This window comes from Aulonocara stuartgranti (genome assembly GCF_965226115.1).
Source record: "Aulonocara stuartgranti genome assembly, chromosome: 7".
NCBI classification, from domain to species: Eukaryota; Metazoa; Chordata; class Actinopteri; order Cichliformes; family Cichlidae; genus Aulonocara; species Aulonocara stuartgranti.
The window spans coordinates 28,670,984-28,695,782 of record NC_138945.1 but is presented as its reverse complement, the minus strand read 5'-3'; the positions used below and the strand labels follow the sequence as shown (position 1 = coordinate 28,695,782).

Genomic DNA, 24,799 nt, shown 5'->3' with positions numbered 1-24,799 from the left:
ACCAGGCCTGGCATTACTTACATCACATGCACTCTCACATGCATGCACACACATGTACGCAGTTTCCCATCTTGGTCTCGGTAGAAATGCCACGTATTGCATAACCTGACGCCCGGGACAGATAAACAAAACAAACCCAGAAAAATAGAGGGGGCATGAATTAAGAAAGGGGGGGGGGTGAGAGAATCATCAGGGATTCAGGGATTTTTCTGTCTGCTTCAGTCAGGCGATAGTTAGTGCCAAGGTACCTCCAGTTTGCCTTCTCCTTCTTTTGCGTGTGCATGTGCGCGCGTGTCTACCTCTCCTGTATCTCTTAACACTAATGGGCTTGCAGATCCCTGAGTTCATTTAAATCTGCGTGCAGGGTATAACACTCTCAGCAGGCTTAAGATTTAAAAGTGAAAGGAAAGAAGGAAAGAAAACATTGAAATTAGTTTTTATGTGTTTTTCTTGCTTTTTCCTGTTGGGCTATTGCTTTTTATTAGCTGTTGTTTTGTTGCTGCTGAAAGTAAGATGGGGATAAAATAAAACACATTAAAAAATAATTTAATAGATAAATAAGTTGTCATGCGTTTGCTGTACAAAAGGTGCTCATATGTTGCATTCTGAAAGAGTGATTGTTGAGTTCTTGGTCGAGTGTATTGATTGATTAGGCGAGGTGTGATTGCATATAAATCATTTTTCTTGTGGTATCAAGCCCCACTTGTCATCTTGGTCTTGGCTCTGCCAGTCATCAATAGGGATGATAATGGCTCATTAAAAACATTATAATTAAATAAACATCATTTTATTTTAGTATATATTTGGTAAACTGATCTTTTCTTTCCCCATTGTAGGCACATGAACTTATCAGTGCGTCCCAGACAGCTGCCAGCTTTGGTGCGGAGCGGCATTCCTGAGGCACTCCGTGGGGAGGTTTGGCAGCTCCTGGCAGGCTGTCATAACAATGACCACCTGGTAGAAGAGTACCGCACACTCATTACAAAGGTAATGCCTCGCAAACATATTACTGATGAGTAGAAAACACTTTCAATTCAGGTTGTTCAGTGATTAGAAAAGCAGTCCTTAAACACAGTCACTCAGTCTGAAGCACCTGTATTATTTTGGCTCATCAGTGAGATATCCCCTCTGAGGATTTCTTATACAGTTACTGAGATAGACTGTTAACTTTTAACAGTTTTGTCCTTTCATTGGTGTCACTTTAGATTTCATAGTGCAATACAAGAGATTATATCTTCAGATCGGAAACATTTAGTTCATAGACGTTATGTGTTTTTTTGGTTTTGGTTTGTACTTCCAGACAATATGTGTTACTGTTTTCTTCTTTTTTGCTTCAGTCCTGGTTAAATTTTAGCAACTCAAAGTACACCCCAGAGGCCAGCAGTGGCCTTGTGTCATAAGTTTTTCTCTCATGTGCTTCAAACTTGTGATAATAACCACTGTTGCCATGTAGATCGCACAAGATGATAACACTCTGTGTTATGTGTGTGTACACACCTATCTTTTTTCAGAACAAATTAGTGGTTTGTTAATGGCCCCATTAGATGCCTTCAGTAACAGAGAAGCATAGTGTCTAGAGCCTGTAACTACATATCAGTCATTTTGAAAAGGGAATAATCCTTTAAGATATTAGCTGTGTTGTTTTCAAAAATGACTGAAAAGATCAAAAACATTAAGACGAGGAAAACATGATTATGTTTTGTGCCTATATACAGCCAGAAATGTATTATATTAAACGACATAGACTGTTTGATTTGCGAGCTTTTTATTTGAGTTTTTAGGACTTCTGCTAGTGTGTAGATCTGGACATCTGCTCTGATATATATATTCAGCTTGCATTTAAGTTTCAGGTTGTCAGAGCATCATGATGTGTTTGTGGTAGTCCATCTGTGTGAGCTTGTGTGGAAGCTTCAGGGGTGACTTGTGTCTTGTCTAGCGTCACACACGCACAATCATTCTGATCAAACTTGAGTTTTGGGGTTAATGCACACTACAGGAACCGGGAAGTGAACCACAGACCTTCCGACAACCTGCTCTACCCCCTGAGCCCCACAAAAAGAAATCATGGTAAAATGATCAGGTACAAGTACTAGTCTGAAAACTAGTGGAAAAAATAGCCATTGTCCAAACAAAACTTTGAAAGTCCTTAAAAAAGCCTTGAGAACTTGTGCTCAACACCACCTTCAAAGAAAATTAGAAGAAAGTCTGGCTCCTTGAAAGCAAAATATAAAGAAATGAGGGGTTCAGCAAGAAATAACAAAAGGTTTGTACCAAAAAATTGCAACTGAACTTGGAAGTCAGTATTTCAGAGTTTCCAGATGGAATTCTTAACTGGAAAGCCCCCTCAAGTTTGACTTCCAACTTGAAAAGTCAGAGCAGTCCCACCAGTCCTGACTTAGCAATGCTTAACAATCCAATATGGCGGCTGCTCATGTAAACGATAGTAAAACTGTAAAACTTGTAGTCTGTGCTGCCTTTGTTGTCTATCCGTCACTGGCTAAATAAACCACACACAGAGCATTGAGCAGGCTCTGTCTGTCAGCATGCTGCAGTGGTGCAAAAAAATAAGCACTGTGCTCTATTGCTAGTCATGCATGAATGTCTCTAACTTGATAAGGAGCAAAAGAAATCCAATTTTCGCCTTGCTTTTATCGACTTTACGGCTGGAATATGCTCAACTTGGGAGTGATATCACTCCCACCTCTGACTTCTGAGATAAACGAACACAGGAATACTGGAAAGCAGATGCACCCCAGGAGAAGGGGGTGGGGGGTACTCCTAGAACCTATTAGCTGGGTGGGGGTGGCATTTTTAAGTGGCCTTATTTGTACATGACTACCCTTCTTGTGCGCTGAGAGCAGTGTATTAGCTTATGTAATTTTATTTATTATTTTTTGACCACAACTCTGTCTGCTGTTCTTATATAAAGGCAAGGACCTGCAGGGCAGCAAACTTGGTCTCAGGTGGTGACAAGATGTTAACCTTGCCCTTCCCTGCCTTCCTCTTTTCCCCTCTGACCTTCTTTTTTGTCACCCACCTTTTCCCTTTCTATTATCTCTAGTGTTGCCTGTAAGCATTTTCTGTGTTCCTGCACTTGCTAGGTAAATAGTTGGAAAAGAGTGCCTGCTCAAAAAGAGCTCTTGCAAAATAATGCATTAGCCATGCTGTAGTTCCGTTAAAATGAATGGCATGAGTGGAATCTGAGCAACGGATCCTTGTGCCAACATATTGATAGCTTTTGGACTGGATGTTGGGTGGGAATTCATTACACAAGCAGGACAGCATTCCAGGATTGTACTGGAGCACACTGAAAGGGAGGGAAACACATGCAGAGGATTTATATTTTATTTAGACTTGTTAAAACTCAGTGAATTAGACAAGAACAGTTTAAGAATGGAAAGATTATAGATAGCTTAAAAAAGAAAATACATTGTTATTAATATAATATAAAAAATATGCAGGTTTTGAAATGTGCTGCATAATGGGACTCTAAATATAGTATATAAAAATTAGGAAGGACTTATTGTTCCCATTGTGTTAATTTTCTTATTCTCTTATGTACTGCTGAGGCTCATTTATTCTTTGCCTTTTTTTGGCACATGATTTGACATTTACACATACTATGTGCCAGCTCTTAATTTTCTCAGTGTGTTCACTTTCCAGCCTATGTTTATGTGTATCTCTTTGTGCTTTGTTGCGTGTCCTTGCTGGTTCCATCTTTTGTTCTCTAACCCTATCTGTACTTGGTGTTCATCCACGTTAACTGAAAGCGGGGTATTGACGGAAGGAGAAATTATAGTTAGAAATTTACCCTGTTACTTTCACAATGAGGTCCAATGAATTTCCTCCATATGAGGGTTGGTTAGCACTCCACAAGGGCCCAATAAACTCATCATATTTTGCATTAGTTCCATAAATTATAGTGAGTAGAATCCAATCACTGATGGAGTTAACTACGTTTGGAAAACAAATAATTGGGTTTAGCAGCACTCAGGTTCACTGGCAGATGATTTTAATCAGGAGGATGTTACGAAAGGCAACGTGACGTATACTGGCAGACAACGAGTTGTTGTTACAGCGCGTCACAGAAACAGTGTCACCGTATTATAGCGTGACATGTTTTTATTGTATTTTTCATTTCATATAGTAAGTAAAAGACCTTATGGTAAATAATCTATTTCAGTTTAAATAGTGAAATAGTGGTTTTAGCATTTTTTTCAAAGACTATTTATCTTGATAACAGTAATGTGGACATCAGATCACAACAAGGGATAACATAAGTTATAAGTATTTGTTTATTTTAGATCGCAAGAAACTATTTAATATTGCAACAATAAATTGGAATGCAGCACAAGCAGATACGTTGACTAAATGGGTTATAAGTAGCAGTTTATTATGTTGTTGTGAATGGAATTTGGAGGAAAGGTCGTAAAGAGAAATAGGCATAACTTTGCTTGCGTTAGCATTTTTAGCCGTGTACATGTGCCAACAAAGTGGCTGCCCAGCATATATGACTAGTGCATGCATGGTTCATAATGGTGTTACTGGATTGTATTTAAGCATGTTTCAGTCTCATTTGCCTAGGCTAGGTGGGCAAAATAGTTGAAAGTTTGCTCCAAGCAAAAGGGCACACTTTGTGTGACACAATTATGTGTGCAGTGTAGACTCAAAGTGATCCTCAGACCTGCCGCACCAGCCTCCTGTGGGGAGCCAAGCAATCACTTCTAACTACCTGTCTGCCTGAATGTGTCTGCTTGACCCACATAATGACCTGTCTCCCTGCCTCTTTGTCTTTGTGTCTTTATAATTATTTGTATTTGTTTACACCTGACTCTGACACTCTCTGGCTTCTACCTGCGCCCATTTGTGTTCATGTCAAGTCGTGCATCTCATTGCTTTTCTTTGTCTGGGTGCTCGTTTGTGATTCATCACATTGTCATCATGCCTTTTTCTCTTTCCTCTCCTGCTGTCTTGTCATCCTAGCATATCTTTCTCCTTTTTTCTGTGTGACTGTATACACATCCGTGCCATAGGTTTATGCTGTTCAGACTTCTTGAAGGCAGAAACTGAAATACTTACATAGCCAATCCCAGAAGGTTAAGAAAGTCAGATTAAAGCATTTCAGTGCTGTTCTGGTTTTTGTTGAATCTATTTTTGTTTTTGCACTAATGTGTAGATATTCTTCTCTTGCCTTGTGCTTTTATCAGTTAGCTCTTTTCCCTTTGGACACCTTTTGGTTAGATAGTTAGATAATCTCTGTAAACAGATTTTGCATATGAATATGTATCACAGCTCACAATGTTTGGTACCAGAAACTTTTTGTCTCTAGTCAGTTTGTATTCCTAGTGCTGTTGGCCAGTCATGTTTGAGCAGGCTTTGGCTACGTGTAGGTGAAGATTCTGTGCAGAGATTACAAAAAGCTGGGCTTGCTAAGGATTGTCTTATTGCATTGGAGTCACACTGGGTTAAATATGTACACTTGGGTTTTAAGGGGTATTTATTATTTTCTTCTTTTTTTTGGGTTGTATGGAAGCCCCAAACGCAATTTCATTGTTCTTGACAATGACAATAAATAAATAAATACCAAATACCAAATCTGCTGAAATGAAATCTTGAAACCCTTAGCTTGTCGATTTAGATTTTATTTGTTTTTTCTGTTTAATGTATCTGGATTCCTGAACAATGACTAGTGGACAAAAATGAAAATCTTGGCCTTGAAATCTACTGGCTACACAAGTGCTTACCAGCAAAGACTATGGCAGTGGTGGTCTTTCTTTTAAAGAAATAAGCTGCCCTAAGCACTAGCATGATTACCTGTTAATTTCACAATTAACTCGAGCTTCCTACAGCAATACTGGGTTTTGTCTGGTATGGAATGGCTCATGGCAAGATGAGCAAGAAGAAAGAAAAAAACAAAACAAAACGATGAAGTAGTTAAACCTAACAAACTTGGGTGCTAACCAGAGATCAACAATGGATCATATATCGATTGTGGGAGAGAGTATGAGCGTGCAGCGTTTAAAGCGTGGAAGTACTGACCTTACTTTAAGTTTGATTCCATAAAAAGTGACAAAAACATTAGTGTCCGTTGTGCGTGGGAAGAAAACTTATTTTTACACCGAACCCCCCCCCCCCCAACAAGCGCCGAGTGCGCTACGACGTAATGGGAAATTCACACAGAAACTAGCGGATTCTTTAACTGACCGCAGCACACCTGCACCAGGGTAAACCTCCACCTACCCCACTCCTACTTTACAGGTGAAAATAGAGCAAAAGGACCGCTGAGTCTTTGATTTTATTTATTTTCTGCTGTGTTTTACTTGCATCTATTTGAAAGACTGAGTGTAAAAACAAAAAATATTTTATTTCATGTGCTGGAATGTGCAGAAAATAGGTTTAAATGTTAAACTAATTTCTTCCAGTCAGAGAATGTTGCATATAATTTAATTTTTGCTTGATGCATAAAGTTAAAAGATTAAAACTAATAAAACAAGTTTTAAAAAGAGACTTTTCCATTTGATTACATTTTGTATGATGGATTATGCAGAAAAAGTAGAATTGGGCTGAGAATCGCTTTATCACCTATACAGGTTGTAAATCGTGTTTTTAAAAAGTAACTAAGTAATTAAATACTTTTGAAAATAAGTAATCAGTAAAGTAACGGGATTACTTTTTTTGGGAAGTAATCAGTAATTAGTTACTGATTACTTTTTTCAAGTAACTTGACCAACACTGGTGCTAACAGTGTAGCTCAGTGAGTTAACAACTACATCAAAAACGTAGAATAGAGCCCAGGGGTCGATAAAAGTGGAGAAATTGGTATCATACTCAAAGCAGTTAATGGTAAGTCTGAGTTTCTTTGTAACCTGGAGAGGCAGGGCAGCAGAGATGAGAAGGATGATAAGGGACTGCTCTGAATGGGTGTCACAAGGAAAGCTTTACAGCAAAAACGTCTGGACTGGGAGCCAAGTGAATGACCTGAGGCTGGAAAACTTGGTGTTTTGGGTTTTTGGTTTGTTTTGTTTTTTTGGATGCTGGAGGTGCTTAATGTTGACAGCCAAATTGATCTGGACAGACTGCACTGTTTTTTTTAGATTTAATGCGAACCCCGTTGGTTTTAAAAATCTACCATTGAGAATAGTGAAATGCACTTACTGGACCCCCACAAACACCTGCTGAAATGATGAGGACAAAGAACAGGGTAAAGATGGATTTTATATTGAGTTTGGATTGCTGATTGTTGTGTGGTCTCTATTTGTTTCAGTTGTTTTTTTCCTTCATCATGATTTATAAGTGGGAAAATTCCTATATGAAGGAAAACCCTGCAATACAAACAAATACAAATGATTACGAGATCATCTAAGCAAAGTATACTATCAGTAATGTGTTCTTTATCGTTTTTATCATTGTTGATTGTTGTTGTTGTCCATTTTTTCCTTCCCTGGCCTTAGGTATCAGACTGTACTGCAGTTTTTTGGTGTTTTATTGTTGTCAGGTGTGTGTCAGCTAACAGGACGGCTAACAGGGCTAACATGTGCAGAGCTTGCAGACCACGGGACAGCACACTGTACTCATATTTTAGCTCTTAGCTTCTTGCTGCTTTGCGTATCTTTCTCCTCCAGCTCGTCCTCCTCTCTCTTTATTAAGCTTTGTTTTTCTTTTGACTTCCATGCTCATTTTTCCTCCCCTTCCACTCCTCCTTCCAGCCCCTTAGTCCTACTGTCGTCTATTTTTAGCTCCTCGTGTGTTGAGCAGAAGAGGTGCGTGAAATCATGGGAGTGTGTCTGGATTGCGGGGGAGAAAGGTGCAGGCTGGTGTGCGTGTGTGTGACTGTGTGGGTATGTTTGGGTCTCCATCACGCTACACCAAATTGCCCACCACGAGGCACACTCTGCAGTCTTCAGACAGTCATTAGGAGTAGGATGTTGACAGTGCTGGGCTAGATATGACAGTAATTACTACCTAATGAAGCTGCTAAATTTAGTGCTCTATATTGAGTAATTCAATTTAATCCTCACATTATGTGGTTTAAAATAACTCGCTGCTCATGTATACAGAATCAGGACACAAACAAGTTCACTGACAAAGTTTTACTAAAAGTGCAAACATTCAGAAATATGGAAGGTATTAAACCAACCTGAGAATGTCATGAGAAATTAAGTTGGTGCCATGTAGCAGTGTAGATGTTTAGTACTTCCTTCGCTTCCTCCCTGCCTTAATAGCCACAGATAATGATTGACTCTTGAAATTAAACAATCATAGTATAGCCAATCATCCTTATGCAGATCACAAACATGATGATCTTACCTCTGTTCATAAACTGATAAGTTGCATTGATGACATAAACTGTTGGATGTCTTGAAACTTTTTAGAGCAGAATAGAGTCTCTGAAACCTTGACAGTATTTTAGACAGTGATCTCAATTTAGATCTCATTATTTTTGATTATTTTATTGTTGTATTATTTGTATTTGAAGGATTATCCAAATTATCAGTAGGACAATTCACTCAGAATGCATCAGCCCAGTGTCCTTACAGTTACATGGAAATTTGAACATATTACTCCTGTACTGAAGTCACTGCACAGATTCCCAGTTTGTTACAGAATTACCCTTAAAATCTTTGACTTGCTCAGTGTCTGTAACCCAGTCAGATCTCTCAGGTCATCAGGTGCAGAACTTGTAACTGTCCCCAGAATTAGATCTAAGTGTGCTGATGGTGCTTTAAGTTCCCGTGGACCTGTTCATTGGAACAAGCTGCCTGCTGACCTGTTATCATTATAAACCTACACGGATGTTTTAATCTTCTGCGTTCAGTGCATTGAATTGAAGTATAATGAAATGTGCTCTATAAAAAATGCCATTGCCATTATATACGTCACATAAATACTTAAAGGAACATGTTGTTTTGCTAACATAGCAATATTGTAAAGGTGTTATTTTTATAGAAATTGTATGACATTTTAACATTACACTGTCATTGTTCAGTTATTTAGTGCAAATGAACATCATTGTTAAACAAAACGGTAAAATTTGAATTTCAATGTACTGATAAGCCCCCTTTTTCTTGTTTTTGAGACAGTAAAACTTGGACATCAAATCTGAAACAACCTTCTTACGTAGGATTCCCTTTTTAATCAGAATGATTGTAGTCAGAAATAAAAGTAATAATATAATGTTAAGCTTACTGATAACACTCAGTCTTAATTATTTCTAACAATCATCAGAAGCAGAATAATTTAGCTATGAAAGTCAGTATTTTAGAATGATTAGATTTGACCGATGACCTTTAATTTCAGCATGTTATCAGGAGTGTCTTGTGAGCCCTCGGCTTCCTGTGGAAAAGTTTCTGAGCTTTAGTTGACTTGGAGGTCCATTGGGGATCATTGCAGTCCCCACTTGTTAAAACCAGTGCTAATACTAATTCCCATTTGACTGCCATTCCATTTTTAATGTCCACATGATGTTGCCAGTTGTGTCTCTTGGAACTCAAAATTTCTTTAGAAACCTCTTCATCATGACTTATTGTTAGTTTGGTGTAAGGAAATAATTACGTGTCTTTTATAGCCACGTTTGCGTCTTGGCTATAAAGGCAGGAACTGCATCTGTATGGCAGCTGAAGCTTATTTTGAAGCTTAGTTGTTACAGAGTTCACAAAAGTTTAAAACTAAAATTAGTTTTTTGTTTGTCTGCTTTGTTTTTGCAACCACTTTGGTAGTCTTGTGTTGAATCATGTGATTTTTGGGAGAAGGTGATTTATTTGTGTTGTGCATTAATATTATATTATTGTGCATAATGCAGATATAAACATTTGATGAGAGACAATAACATTTGAGTTTGGCCTTCTTTTCTGAATTTGAGTTGTCCCCTGTTGAGTAGTGTTACATGCAGATTTTAAACCCATATATTTAACACCTGGTTTAACTTGTGTACAGGGTTGTGCATCTATTGGCCTATTGAAATCTAAAGCTATAGTGGGGCTGTTGGTTCTTTATTTGTTTTTTCCCTGTGTGGATTGCTCCAAGATTAATAATAGAAATATTTCCTGTAAGCTGTACTAAAACATGTGGTTATTGTTTTCAGCAGCGCTTTACTTACAAATGCTGTGTACTGGGGTCTAGAAAGAGACTGGGCAGATTCTTGCTGCCTGATTGCCTGTGTTTGTGGGGGGATGAGAGATTTTAAAAGTCAAATTCACAAGTTCTGTGTTACAATGAATGTTTCTAATTTTAGCAGTGTGAAACATCATGTTTAAGTCTTGGGGTGATTATGAGAAACACTGGCACCAAGGAAAAAAAAAAAAGAACGGGGAGGAGTGGGAGGGTGGTGGAAGGAGGGTAGCCTCGTGTCTTTGCAGTTGATCATTGGTTGGAACCACTGGGAAGGGGGTGGTGCCTCAGTGCCACTGTTTCTGTAGAGAGAGGCAGAGAGAGCGAGTAGTGTGAGAAAGAGACAGCAAAGGAGAATAAATGAACACTGGGGGTTCTCCCAGCCAGCCAGCCTGCCTGCCTGCCTGCCTGCCTGCCTGCCTGATTTCCACTACAGACAAAGGTGATGCCCTTCCCAGCTGAGGTGGGCGTGCGTGCATTTTGAATACCGGTCACCTCGCACACCTTCTTCATCCTCACAGCTCAAGGCATTCTGCTGTGATCTTTCTGCGAAGGACTAGACAGAAACTGAGGCAAGAGCAAGCAGAGAGGCGGAAACGGCAGCAAGAAATCAGAGCTGGAGGATAAGAAACGGGGGGGAAGAGGAAAGACAAGCAAGTTAATGGACTGAATAAAAATGATGCTTAATCTTTCATGTAAATTATGTATGCAGCACATTAAACAATAATGTCTCCTCACTGGAAGCTGTGTCTGTGACTCTGTGGACTGTAGACAGAAAAGAGAGAGATTCAGTCTGGGATTTCTGCAGCTGCAGCAGATGTTGATGACATCTCAGACTATATAGGGAAGGGAGGCATTTCAAGCAAGTCGGACTGGAATTCCTTAAAAGTCAAATTTTTGTCTCTTTGCTCTTCTTTGTGCCTTCAACTGGGAATTTTGCAGTGCCGAAACAGGAAAAAGAAAAGGACCCGTATTGCATCATTTGGAAACCTTAACAGCCTGCTCTGAAGACAATTCCTGGGGACTTTCTCACCTTTTTATGGTCTTTCAGTCTTTCATTCATTTGAAATGATAAACGCCAGCAGTCTCATTATGGAGCACTGCATTTGGACTGAAACCATACAGCTTCTCTGAGCTCTACCCAGCGACCGGGCAAAGTAGTGGCTTCTAGGATTTACTGTATCCTTGAAGAGCCCTTCGGACAGATATTTCTGCCCAAGATGATGAATTCCTCGCTGGATCCACTGAACCAGAGCTCTGCTGACTTCTCAAACTCATCTGCTCCCTTTTGCTTACTCGAGATAGGCTATTCCCAGATTTTCACGACCTGCCTCCTTGAAGTTTCGATCATACTTCTCCTGACTGTTCTCATTATTTCTGGTAACCTAGTGGTGATTTTTGTGTTTCACTGTGCCCCTCTGCTCAGCCAGCACACCACCAGTGCTTTCATCCAGACTATGGCATATGCCGATCTGCTGGTGGGAGTCAGCTGCCTTTTCCCCTCCCTGTCCCTACTCCATCATCTTCAGAGCTTCGATCCCAAACTCACCTGTCAGGTGTTCGGGTACATGGTATCTGTTTTAAAGTCAGTTTCAATGGTGTCTTTAGCATGCGTGAGTGTAGACCGCTACATCGCCATCACACGGCCTCTGACTTATGCATCCCTAGTGACACCTTGTCGAGTGCGCTGCTGTATTGTGTTGATATGGCTTTACTCTGCTCTGGTGTTTCTCCCATCTTTTCTTGGATGGGGGAAACCTGGTTATCATGGCGATGTTGTGGAGTGGTGCGCAGTGGAATGGAGGACAAGTCGGGCTTTCACAACCTTCATTGTTACGCTGCTCTACGCTCCAGCTGCTCTAACTGTCTGTTTCACTTACGCAAACATCTTCAAGATCTGCCGACAGCACACCCGAGAGATCAGCGAGCGCCATGCACGTTATGGACCTCAGCAACTGCAGGGCCCAAGAATCGCAGTTGGCTCTGTGGTCAAGGACAACAGTACAGTAGAGCAAGGACAGTTACCCCACTTGTCCCAACCCCAGTATCAGCAGTCCACATCAGCATACCCAGACAGACGTTATGCTATGGTGTTGTTTCGCATTACTAGTGTGTTTTATATCCTTTGGTTGCCCTATATCCTCTACTTTCTGTTGGAGAGTGGAGGGATCTACCACCACCCTGCAGCATCATTCCTTACCACATGGCTGGCTATTAGTAACAGCTTCTGTAACTGCCTCATTTACAGCCTCTCCAACTCTGCCTTCAGGAAGGGCCTCAAACGTCTCTGCTCTTTCTGTTTGCAGCGCAGCGGCAGCAACTATGGGGTTAGGAACACCAAAAAGGCTTTTTTTGGTTCTGCTGAAAAGGGGTGGGGATATGGTCACGGGGAGATGAGAACTGGTACAACATGTCACGTGTAGGGTAAACACTTTTGCCAAATTGGCATTTGGACACGTAAGAAACGGCTGAAGTGATGGCTGTTAAAATGCTGCTAAAATGTGCTGTAAAGAGATGGAACAAGGTGTTGAATAGCCTATGCCGTTTCTGTTGCATTTGGAAGTTAGACAAGCATCCTCTCTGCACAAGCCACAGCTGGCAAGTAGAATAAGTCGAGAGTAAATCTATGAGAAAAAAAAAAAGTGGCTCTTCATGATGTTTTAAAATGGTCAAGGACAGGCATGATAGGTGGAGGGGGGTTGAAATAAGGAAAAAAAAAGTATATGAGAGCCGTAGACGTAAAGTAACTTGAGGATGAACAAAAGGTTTATCTACCAGTGTTCCTTTTTTAAGTGAATCCTTAAATTGTTATAACAAAAACCCTTACCGAAACTGTGTTGAAAAACTAAATGTGCCGTTTCTGAAATAAAGTGATTTCACTTCATTTGCCAGATCATCGTCACATAAGTAATACTGAATGAAGCGCAGGATAGATGAATGCAAACAGAACAAGTGACTTCTGTGATTAAGGATCGATGTACTGAAGCTAACTGATAACAACCAGCTCGTTAATTATGGTTTTCAGTCCTCATACCATAAATCAGTGTTAAATATTAAAAATGATGCAACTTTTTTTCTTTAAATATTTGTTGTCTCTTGTCGCTGAAGGAGTAGGTAGGTGTAGACCCACCTAGATTTACCGACTTTGAATTTTAGATTAACCTATTTATTGATGTTGCTCACAAATGTCTTTAAATGATTTGTGAGTTTGCACACTACATCCATTTTCTTTGTAATATAGTATGGTAACCAGCTTTGGCATATGACTGTTAACCTGAAAAATGCAGATGTAATGATTAGTGAATATCTCTTTCAAGTAATATGTCATTGCACCTTTGTTATGATTATGTAGCAAATGTGATTTTGTGTTTCTGGGGCACTGAAAGGCCGAGGAAGGATGTATTATTGCACTTATTTTATATTGATTATTGGTACATCTTTGGGCTAATTTTATTTATTTTTTAAGAGATTTTTCTTGTTGGTTAGAGGAAAAACAAAGAAGCAAAGAAAAAAAACCACAACTATATTTTCAACCACAAAAGCCTAAACTTATTAACTTTTTTTAAGGAACTGAACATTTTCTTTGGGCTGTTCCTAATGACTATTGTTCTTTAAAGATTTTTATGATTGCGAGACCGTCTGACTGAAATGCCAGAAGTACTTGACCAGTCAAAAATTTTCAGTGCTCCGAGCCTCACCCACAGTTACTGCCCAAGAGCATTTACATTAGCATTCATATGAATAACCATTCAACTGTGAGCCTTACCCCTTATCTTTTGGATTGGTAGGAGAAACAATCCTATGACATCCTGAGTCAGATATTTGTAACAATCTCAAATGATTCCTTTTTTTTGTTTTGTTTAGTACAATCTTAGATGTTTGCTGTGTTGTGACTGCATTACTGTGCCTGCATTTGGGATCTAGTACACGTGTACGCAAACAAACAGGGATCACATGCAATCAGAACAGACAAATAGCCCATTCACTCTGCCAGCAGGCTTACCTCTGTGCGGCAACAAGAAGAGGGACTGGTTGTGTGCATACCGTCCTAAGCTCTAAATTTGCGAGGAATTACTTTTGCGATGAGCTATGGAGTCTTCTTTTATGCGTTTGGTTAGCTAGAGAAATTCGAGCTTTATACATTTTATTTAAACTACCAAAGAGAGTTCAGTAGGTATTCGTGGATATTTTTCCACTTTTCTCTAGTGTATAAAAGATCAATGCTAGCGGATTTTACTCAAAGTTTGCGGTGGGTCGGCGATGCCTTGTGTGCATGAATATGACTGTTTCTCAGACTACTGAGATATATCGTTGCCTTGATAGAAACACGATTTTAAACTGTTGGGAAATGATTTCCTCTAACAGCTAGAGAGGGCTCTGTTTATTAACACTTGGCTGTTTTTGGAAGGCACAAACTGTCAATTGTACGCACGTACAGAAATGAAAATGTCAGGTCCACATTCACTGCGGAGTAACCTGAACCACACGAGTTGTGAAATATATTTGCAAATTATACTTATATTTCACAAGTTCACTTTTGTCATTGTTTATCTGTTCTGTACAATCAAAATTAACCAGGAGTGAAAACATGACTGAGAACAATTTAAACAATTTTTTATTTTATTTATTTTTTTCTTTTGCATTTATTCATTCATGTGTGCTTGTTGTGTATGAGAGTTTACAGATATGTCAGGATGCGACCATTGGTTGAATTTGGACTGTTTAAGATTTTCCAGCAAGGGTGCTACTGAAGCTTTCCCCTTTGCTCATTTCTTTATTAGCTGCACTTCCCTCAAGTGTTTCCCCTCTGTGCGTTGTGAGTGTATGTGAGTATGAAGTATTGTGGTGGTAGATAGATTCACATGTTGTCTTTAAATACTGTAATCTGCGTAGCAATGCCAAATATTGTAATCTTTCCTATTTTTGTTTCAGTCTCTAAACAAGTGTACAATATTGCCGTACTGAATGTTTGATTGTTAAACTATACAAATTTCTTTTCTACTCACTTTTTTCCTTTTGTTCTTGTAAAGTGATAAATGTTGCGCAATCTAGGTAGGATTAGCAGCATGCTTACTGATTAAAAAGACTGAAGTTTGTTTTTAGATATTTCTGTTTAAATTTTCTGCTGTAAACACAATTTGTAAAGACTGATGGCTTTTAAAGTTGACTAATTTAAAACTATAAAACTTAAAGGTACAGTTTTGTAAATTGTAGCGTATAATGGTGACACATCATTGATCTTGCGTACACATTCAGTCTGTCTTGTGGGAAAATAATCACTTCCATGTTCTCAAGGACATGACACTGGTGACTATGAGGAACAACTATGGCACGCTGGGTAAGATTTTAAAGAACAAGAGGAAATGTGGCCGCTACAGCTGGTTTAGGAAGTCATTTGTAGCTTAAATGCAGCATTCTTCTGTGAGAGAGAGGAAAAGAATTGTTGGTGGGCACAATAGTAAATGAGCACATAGTTCACCTGCAACAGACTGATTAGTAAACTCAGAAAGGTCATGAAAATGTATTCAGTAGATGCAAAGAAAGAAAACTAAAATGACTCTGAACATCCAGAAGCTTATATCCTTTTCTTTGGCTGTAATCAAAGCGCATTTGAATAAATTTAAATGTCTTTATGAGCATACAGCGTCTTTGTCTTTTGTCCTAATGAAGTCACATACTTTAATGGATAAAAGTGTCATTTATTGGATTTTTTTCACTTGGATAAACGAATCGTTTGTCATGGAAAAGGTTAATGATAAAGTGATTTGTCCAATTCCCGTCACAGGTACTATGACTGAAAAGGCAAAGATAGCGTTAGTACGTTGGTCTTTCTATAGTTAGTGAGGAGTACAACTACCTGTTAAAATGGTGGTGAAGACATATTGTTGATTTGTTTTAGGGCCTCTCTTAACCGCAATTTACCAATCTTAGAAGTCTTTGTGTCGCCTTGAGACTGGCTTTGTATTTTTAGTTTAAAAATTATTTTTTACCCTTGACTTGGCCCTGCACGTGTCATCTACATTGCCCTCTTGTAGTCTGATAGTGTAATCAGCAAATTAGGGCTGACCCACATTCAAAACTGTGTTTTGTTTTGTTTTTCTTGTAAATTACTCGTCTGTTATCATCATTGTTATGGAGGGTTTTCTTTCCCCGGAAAATTATCAAGATCATTTTATCGTCCTGCTTTAGTCAAAACAGGCAGTGTCATTAAAGGCTGACTTATGATGCAGCTGTTTTAAGGAACTGATTATTTTAAATACACAAGAGGAACCTGAGCACTGTAAGTGAGGTGTATTCTGGAAAGCTTCCAAAGTCAAGATTTTTACTCTTGCCCACATTGAACACTGAATAATACATGTAATGAACAGTCGGAACTATGTAAGTTTCAGATTGAGAAAATAGAGCCACTCCATTTTTAAAATAATACTAAAATGCAAAATATTTTATTTGCCAACGGTGTTGAATTTCTGATGAGGTTTGCGTGAGATGTTAGCTTTTGTGAATCATGAATGTGGGGATAATTTAAATGTTTTTTTTGCTGCTGGTGGACGTGAGATTCTTCTGATTTACTCAATGCTTTGTTGCCTTGTTTTTGTAGCATTTTTGTGCATTGTGTATCTGTACTAGGCAAATAAATGTGATGTTATTTCAGTCTATTCAACTGAATCTGAACTAAAACAAGGAGAACTGAGGTTAAATTTTGAATTTTGTTGTTGATTTCCCAAGTTTTCACTAGTCAAAATGTCAGATCTCTCGAAAAGCAGCATATTTCTGCCTGCAGCTATTCAGCTGAATTTGAATGCTGCTGAAACTGATGTAAAATATGTGGCAGTTGACATTACTTGTCATTTCTATTCTGATGAGATTCATATTTTGTCTGCTCTCCTTTTGCTGAGGCAGTGAAACCAGTGCACAAATGGCACAGAAAGTAGGGCATGAGACAGACTATTAAGATTTAATTATGGCTGATGCTAAGGTGAGGAAACTGCACTATGGGAAGCCTAAGCAAGTGTTATTTACCAGTCATTTTAAAGAAAAGAGAAGGAATCACTGAATTCATCTCAGTTATATTTACGTTGTTTTTTTTTTACGTTTTTTTTTTAAAAACAGGACAGTAAAACATTCACCATTTATTCTTCCATTTACATTTAAATCAAGTTAAGTAATCTAAATGCAGCACTTTGTATTATTTTGTTCAGGGTGAAAGGTTTATGGCAAGCTTGATAAATATCACCCCATGTTCTCTTGGTGTCTTGGTAGGGTCCTTTAGGAGCAGAGAAAGAATAACAGAGTGACATGTCAGCTATTGTGTTGAGTCAGAGAAAATCGGGGACGTAAACAATAGAGAGCTAGCTATTCAGCCTTCTCACGGAAGCTCTAGTCTAGTGCTTAACTCCAAGCTTTAGATTCATGCGCACACACACACACACACACACACACACACACACACACACACACACACACACACACATTTGCACTGTAGCGCAGCCATTTTTGGCTTACCCCCAGTGAAGACATTTTATTGGTGTTCTGTCAGAAAATGTTTTGTTCCTGGACTTTCACTCAGTTTATGGGTGTTGTGGGTCTCAGCAGTACTTGTTACTGATAGCCAAAAGTGTTCTGATGCATCTGTAATGTTTGTACAGATTTTTAAACAGAAACAGGCTGGTGTGCTCGAGAATAGAGAGAACTACAGAAAAGGCCGATCTGAGACAACCTAAATGCAAATGAATAAATAATTGTGGCAAGTCCTCCGAGAATCTTAGAACAACATATCTGCCGAGTCCACTTTAGAGAAAATGGCTGCTTCAAAGGGGAAGTAATATGATTTTTCTTATATTCTGCGATGCTTTTACAAAAGTGTAAAATGGCTGTCATTGATAAGGGCATCACAGGCACACAGCTCCAATCAGGAAAAACAAGTTGGCTTAAAGTGAGAGGAAAAGAAGCTAAAATGGGTTTTTTTTAGACAGAGTATGCACCAAGGAGGGGAGCTGTGCAATTGCCCACTGTAAGATAAATAGGAATTATTTTAAGTTGGGAATTGTGGAGAGCTCATTTAGTAGAGTCATAGAATATCAATATAGAGCAGTAAATGAGCAAAATAGACCCTCTTTAACGGGCATAGTGGTCTCAAGTAGAGACTGACTAACTGGTAGCTTGTACTACCGTTTGACATTGGCTATTTACGAGTCTGTCCATATTATACAAAAAGCAGCAGAATGAAGGAGAGTCAGGTAACACGTGAACAAGTAAACGTAAAACTAAATATATCAAATTATAGAAAAATATCAGCTGATGAATCAGAAGAGCAGAAAGTGTTTTTTTTTAATCATCAAATATTGGTAATTGGTAGTGATATTGGTTCCATATTAGTCAGGCTCTGACATGAATCAATATAATTTTTTCTGAGATCTTTTTTTTGGTCTTGTTTTTGTTTGTTTTCTGTTCGTACTCTAATTCCATTGATAATTTTCCAGTTAGCTCCAGATGTATTTTATCTTTCATGTTTTCTCTCTTTCTGCTTCTCTGTGTTTCTTTTTCTCACTTCCTCTCATGCTTCCGTACATTATGTTGAGATACTAAATGCATTTTCTTCCTCTCTCGTGCTACTCTAATTCTGAACTTTTCTTTAACTGAGCTGACAGATAGGGAGGAAGCTAATTGGCCATTATGTCAGAAGTCTTTGTGCATGCTCTAAACACTTACGATAAGTATGGCTAAGTGGTGCTTGTATAAACATGGATGGTTATCTTTCACAGAGAGACTATAGCTCTGTGGGATGTGCCACATTGGATGCAATGGTTTTCTCTTTGAATAAATAGATTTCTGGGACACAAGTTTTTAGTACCATTGAGGCTAAATGTCTCAATCACTTCTGCTCTGGAATGGGGAACAGAAGTGATTTAAGCGACTTTGAATGTGGCATGGTTGTTGGTGCCAGACAGGCTGGTCTGAGTCTTGTTGATCCGCTTGGATTTTCCCACACAACCCAACCCTCTCAAGGGTTTACAGTGAATGGTCAGAAAAAGAGAAAATATCCAGTGAGCAGCAGCTGTCTGGGGGGGAAATGCTTTATTGATCCCAGAAGAGCGTCTCTGAGGGCACAGCACATCGAAACTTGAAGCAGAGGACTAAAGCAGCAGATGACCACACCAGGTGGGACTCCTGTCAGCTAAGAACAGAAAACTGTAGCTTAATTTCACACAGGATCGCCTTTTTTAATGAGTTTTGATTTGTGCTGTGACATCAAGAATTTGCCATAAACAACATGAAAGCATGGATCCATGGTTCAGGTGCCTGAACCAAAGAAGACTTTCTTGACATAATTTGGGACCCTTAGTGGTGTTGCTGACCTTGTCTATCCCTTTATGACCACAGTGTGCCCAGCTTTTTATAGCCTTCTCCCTCAGGATAGTGCATCATGTCACAAGCTCAAATCATCCCAAACTGGTGTCTTGAACATGCCAAAGAGTTCACTGTTCTGTACCAGGCCACCCGATTTCAACCCAATAGAGGACTTTTGGATGTGCAGCTGACAAATCTGTAGCAACTGTGTGATGCTGTCATGTCAATGTGGACCAAAAGTTGTGAGGAATATTTCTAGCAGCTGGTTGAAGCTATGCCGTGGAAAAGTAAAATGGGGATCCAACTTGCTGCTAGCAAGGTGACCGTGTTTAAAAGTGAACATGACTAATCTCAGATAATTAGATTTGTTATTGTGTATGTCCGATTGAACGAGAGCTACAGTGTAATTCAGAGCTCCAGCTCTGTGACAACCAAAAAACCAACTCTATAGTCACCAAAATTACTCTGAATTTCATCTAGTTAAATCACTTTCACTCACTGACTTAACACCTTCCCCTTGTTCTTAACTGTCACAGCTAACTGCCTGAGCCTTACACCAACCTTTATCACAACATAACCTCATTTAACCTCAACCTTAAAGTCAATTATTTACTCTAAAACAGTCGTTTGAAGGCAGAACAGAACATAAAGTCTTCATCCCATATTCCCAAGGTCTACAATTCACACAATACCATACATGTATACACACTCAGTGTTTTTTAGGGTGTGGTGTTAGTCGTGGAGTGGACCACTGTTGTTGGTCTCTTATCCCCATTAGCTTGCTTTGTTTAAATATCCCTTTCTTCCTGCATTTCTTCTCATACTTGCATTATTTTTGTTACACTCTCTTCCTTTGTGGAAGTTGGAACAGAAACCTCGGAAAAAGGAGGGACTTGATGGGTACAGTAACAGAGTGACCAAAAAGGTATAATTAGCTACAAAGGGAGCACGAGTGGTTTGAAAACACTGACGATTTAAGTGAAGGGTTCTCTTTTAAGTTTACATCTACTTTGAGGATGGGTTTGCAGGATTGTTTTCTCGGACAGAATTTGATCCCCTGTAGGGATTAATAAAGGTTTAGTTATGCTAAAGTGCTCTTCAGCAATGGTTAAAAAAACATACAAGCAAATAACTCTAGGTGTAATTTATGAATTTCCAGCATGTAATGGAAACATTTTCCTACATGTATGAAATGAGTCTTACAATTAAAAAAAAAAAAAAAAAAAAAGGTTAATTTAACATTTTTGGCTGAGACATTATAGGTTTACACCGATGACTGAAAGTGTTTCCCTCTGTTGTCGCGCCAACGCCCTCATTTTGCTTGAGAGAATGATCCCGGCACCAGATTACAAAGTTCAGTGAACATCACCCAATACATAGTCCCAAATTTATACTTCTTTTACCCACAAATGCTACATAAAGCTATGGTTTAAAAGTGGGTTTGATTTGTTGTATACAAATGGGGAGTTACAGAGTAAGATTTTTTATTTAGAGGCCGTGTCTCTGAAATTCACTTGTGATGAATAATGAATTAAGTGGTGATTAATCTTTGCAAAGCACGGCTAGTTTAGATTATATTATTCACTGATCTATGTGTGTGTAGTATATCCACTCTGTGGAGTGATATGCCAAAGAAATACGTTTCCCCAGGCTTGTATATGTACTGTGTGCAATCTCCACACATACAGCCATGCGGTTCTGTGAAAAACTAAGCACATTTAAGGATTTAGTCGCTTGTAGGACCACCTTTAACAGCAATAACTTGAAGTAATAGTTTTCTTTATGACTTTATCAGGCTTTTACATTGTTGTGGAGAAGCTTTGGCCCACTCTTTTTTACAACATTGCTTTACTTCATTGAGGTTTGCGGGCATTTGTTTATGTTGAGCTCTCTAAAGGTCCACAGTATTTCAGTCGGGTTGAGGTCTGCACTTTGAGTCGGCCATGCCATTGCATTGTCCTGCTGCATGGCCCAAGTCAGTTAGTTGGTCTACACTGAAATATACCAGGGCTGCTAGATGGATTTGGAACATTTGTGTACTCCCAAGAAGATGATTTTTTGAATCTTCTTGTTCTCCCTTGCATTTTCATCTAGTGAAATATCTTACCGGTTATATAAACTTGCTATGAAAGTTATTACTACTATAATAATAATAATAATAATAATAATAATAATAATAATAATAATAATAATAATAATAATAAAAAAGTGCAAATAGCAAAATTGGGTCATTAGTTTGAAAAGAAATGTGAATTTGTCTAAAATATTGATGTTGGGACCAAATAGAACTGTATTGTGTTACAGTAGCGCAAATAATTAACCTTGATGGCATGTACTTTCAATTTTACAGAAAAAAAAAAGCGTGCAATAGCAAAACCTTAAGAGCACACAGCAGTCTGGATAATAACTGCTTAAGCCATCCATCTATCCCTCTCTAAAGACAATATGTCTTAAACCTGATGCAGTTGTTAAATTCAGTTTATAGTTGCTGTAAAGTATTTCAGTCTCAGTTTATTTTCTTCCCAAATGACCATCTAGTTGACATCAAGTAGGTCACCAAACCAAGAATTGAATCTTACATACAACATTACACAAATTAAATTACCATTTAGTTTCCACTTTTGGTAAAAGCAAAGCTGTTAGTATATTATTTGTTTCACTGAACATGTTTTACCAAGTAAATAACAATATCTGTTTTGTGTTATGTGCCTGTTGTTTGCATACGTACTATACCATCAGAAACTAATGCTTATATTACGTATAAGAAGAAGTGGTCATTATTAGAGTCAAAGTGGGGTGGGCAGATACAGACAAATAAAAAGGCACTGAGCTGTGGACAATCTGTACGGTGGAAGGGAACACTCTGTCCTACCACTTTTTATTCCTGCCCCATACTGTAAATCTCAGCAATGTGTGAGGCCAGCAAATACTCTACAGCACTGACCACTGCTGGGTCTCTGCGGATTGATTTTTCTCTTTTTGCAGAGACCGAATAATAAAAATGGCTTTGAATGTTTTAGTTACTGAATTTCACCCTGCCTCTGCCTCTTCACCTCCTTTCAATCCACTTTAACCTCTCTCTCTCTCTTCTCTTTTCACTTTTAGGAGTCCCCTCAGGACAGCGCCATCACCAGGGACATTAACCGGACATTTCCAGCTCACGACTACTTCAAAGACACTGGAGGAGATGGACAAGACTCCCTCTATAAGATCTGCAAGGTGAGACACTTAACACACAAGGAGGAGGTTAATTTTTCCTCTGAAGTCAGCAGAGGGCATTATCCAGGCAGTCATTAAAATGGATTCACACAGTGCACAAAGCTACTGCAACAGCTGTATGCCAAATGAGGTGTAAACCATTTGGTAGCAGAACTGCAGAAACAAGTCAGCAGCACTCTTTTCCCCACTCTCCCCCACATTAACTTCTGCTGCGTGTAAATTTACAGCTTAAAATACACATAATGAAGAAATAACAGGGAGTGATAAACTGGGTCAAGAACAATAGTAGTAATACTTCGCAGTGCTCTTCAAGGATATTGGGCCAGTGGCTTAAGCAGAGATGATTAAAATGACGCTCCCACTTATTATAAATGTTAAGCTTTACTATTAGTGAGCAGTTTAAAGGTTTTCAAGAGGCACTCCAGGATAATCTGATATGTTTGCATTTAAAGATTACAATGAGTCATTTTTTTTAGTTTATTCAATAGAAAAAAGAACATCGTACTCATAAATAGACATTGATTAGTGTATAATTATATCTTCCAATAATCAGTGCATTGTCATAAATTGGGAATTAATCCATTTAAACTACATAGGAGCAGGGGCTGCCATGTTTGCCATGTTGCGCCACCATCTGAGCTGAGATGGGCGTCGCTGTTCCGCCTAATTATTTTTTATGTTTCAAGCTAGAGGCCGGCGGCATATGTAGTACGCCTCATAAATTACTTTTAATTTAAAGATCACAAATAGGTATTTTAAACTTTATTTATACATGGATATTTTAATTATCCCATTCTTATTATGTCTGCCTCATCCATTTCTTCTCTCTCTGCTCCCTCATTTCCACCTCATCCTCTTCCTCCTCACCTCAAGCCTCATGCTCTGAACACATGAAAATGTGCATAAACATGCTTGTTTTTTTCCTGATATTGTCAGCAGATTAGACATGCGACCGTCCCTGTTTATTACAGTCTCACATCGTGAGTGTCAGAATGTCAGATCCGCTTCAAAGACAGTTTCAATAACGCCGGCTAACAGTGACCAAAACAGCAACACTTACCGACAACTCACCTCAGTATGAGACAGAAGTGAGTTTCACTGACTCGTCGACTCGTATCAGACTCCTTTCACAAAGTTTTACAGCCTCCTACAGTGTGAATAGACGTGGACTCCAGCTGAGATAAATGGAGGACTGACATTCTGTACTTACTTCATGAATGGCGGCCAATCTGCAATCGACTGATGTCTAGCAGTGATATTTTTCACAGTGTACCTTTAATGTGCACTGCTAGTTTACTTTTCTGCTTATAAAAGGCAGCATTTTGTGGTCTTTGCATGCATGAAGTTTTTTCCTTTCCCACTCAACTCACTTCACTGCCAGATGTTTATGCACCACTACTGCAGGTCATTAAATTTTGTTTTCTCCCTCCCATAGATTGTTTTGTCCCGTCTCCCTATAAACTCTTCCTTCTTTCCTCTTTCCCCTCACCTGCAACCACTCGAAGCAGATAGCTGACCCTCCATGCTCGTCTGGAGGTTTCTTCCTGTTAAAATGGATTTTTTCTAGTCCTAGTGCTGCTCTTTGTGGATTGTCTGATTTTTGGGGTAGTCTTTCTAACACTGTAGGTTCTTTACCTAAGGTATAAATCACCTTGACACACCTGTTGTTGTGGTTTGGCTCACTATTTCAATTTCATACTAAATGGAATTGAATCAAAACTGAAATTCACATAATATTTAATAAATCTTTTAAATATTAAGAAGTATAAATAGCTGTAATAGACAGCTTGTGTCCTGACATAGATTTGTAAACTCACACCCACTCATGAAGTTGTTTTTTTATAAAACTGCATGTAATTACAGGTGAAAAACAAGCAGTTGGTTAGCTTGCAGCCGTCGTTCTTGATGAAACCTGTCAGAAATAAAAATAATCTCCATGTGAAATTGAATCACATTTCTCTGGAATACGATATAATTACTATGTAAATGACTGGCTCCACAGTAGGTCTGTAGAGCAGTAGTTGAAGGTGCCAACGCTAAAATCAACCGCTCATTAATTTACTTTCTCACCGGGTTACTGGGTGGTTCAGTGAGTTCATAAGAGTGAAAAGCAAAACAAGTTTTT

General features: G+C 38.8%; 2 protein-coding genes across 3 annotated transcripts in view; both read left to right on the top strand.

Annotated features, from left to right (window-relative positions):
• rabgap1 (RAB GTPase activating protein 1) overlaps window positions 1–24,799 on the top strand; it is a 76,500-nt gene that overhangs the window by 27,627 nt on the left and 24,074 nt on the right. For both annotated transcript variants that reach the window (XM_082539178.1, XM_082539177.1), the window contains 2 exons: window positions 837–987; window positions 22,561–22,674. In XM_082539178.1, coding sequence (XP_082395304.1) covers window positions 837–987; window positions 22,561–22,674 — 265 coding nt within the window. The remainder of the gene's footprint in view (window positions 1–836; window positions 988–22,560; window positions 22,675–24,799) is intronic.
• On the top strand, window positions 10,349–15,746 carry LOC309712144 (putative G-protein coupled receptor 21). Its single transcript, XM_082542759.1, has one exon. It carries the CDS (start codon window positions 11,328–11,330, stop codon window positions 12,528–12,530), a length of 1,203 nt encoding a protein of 400 aa, XP_082398885.1. The 5' UTR covers window positions 10,349–11,327; the 3' UTR covers window positions 12,531–15,746.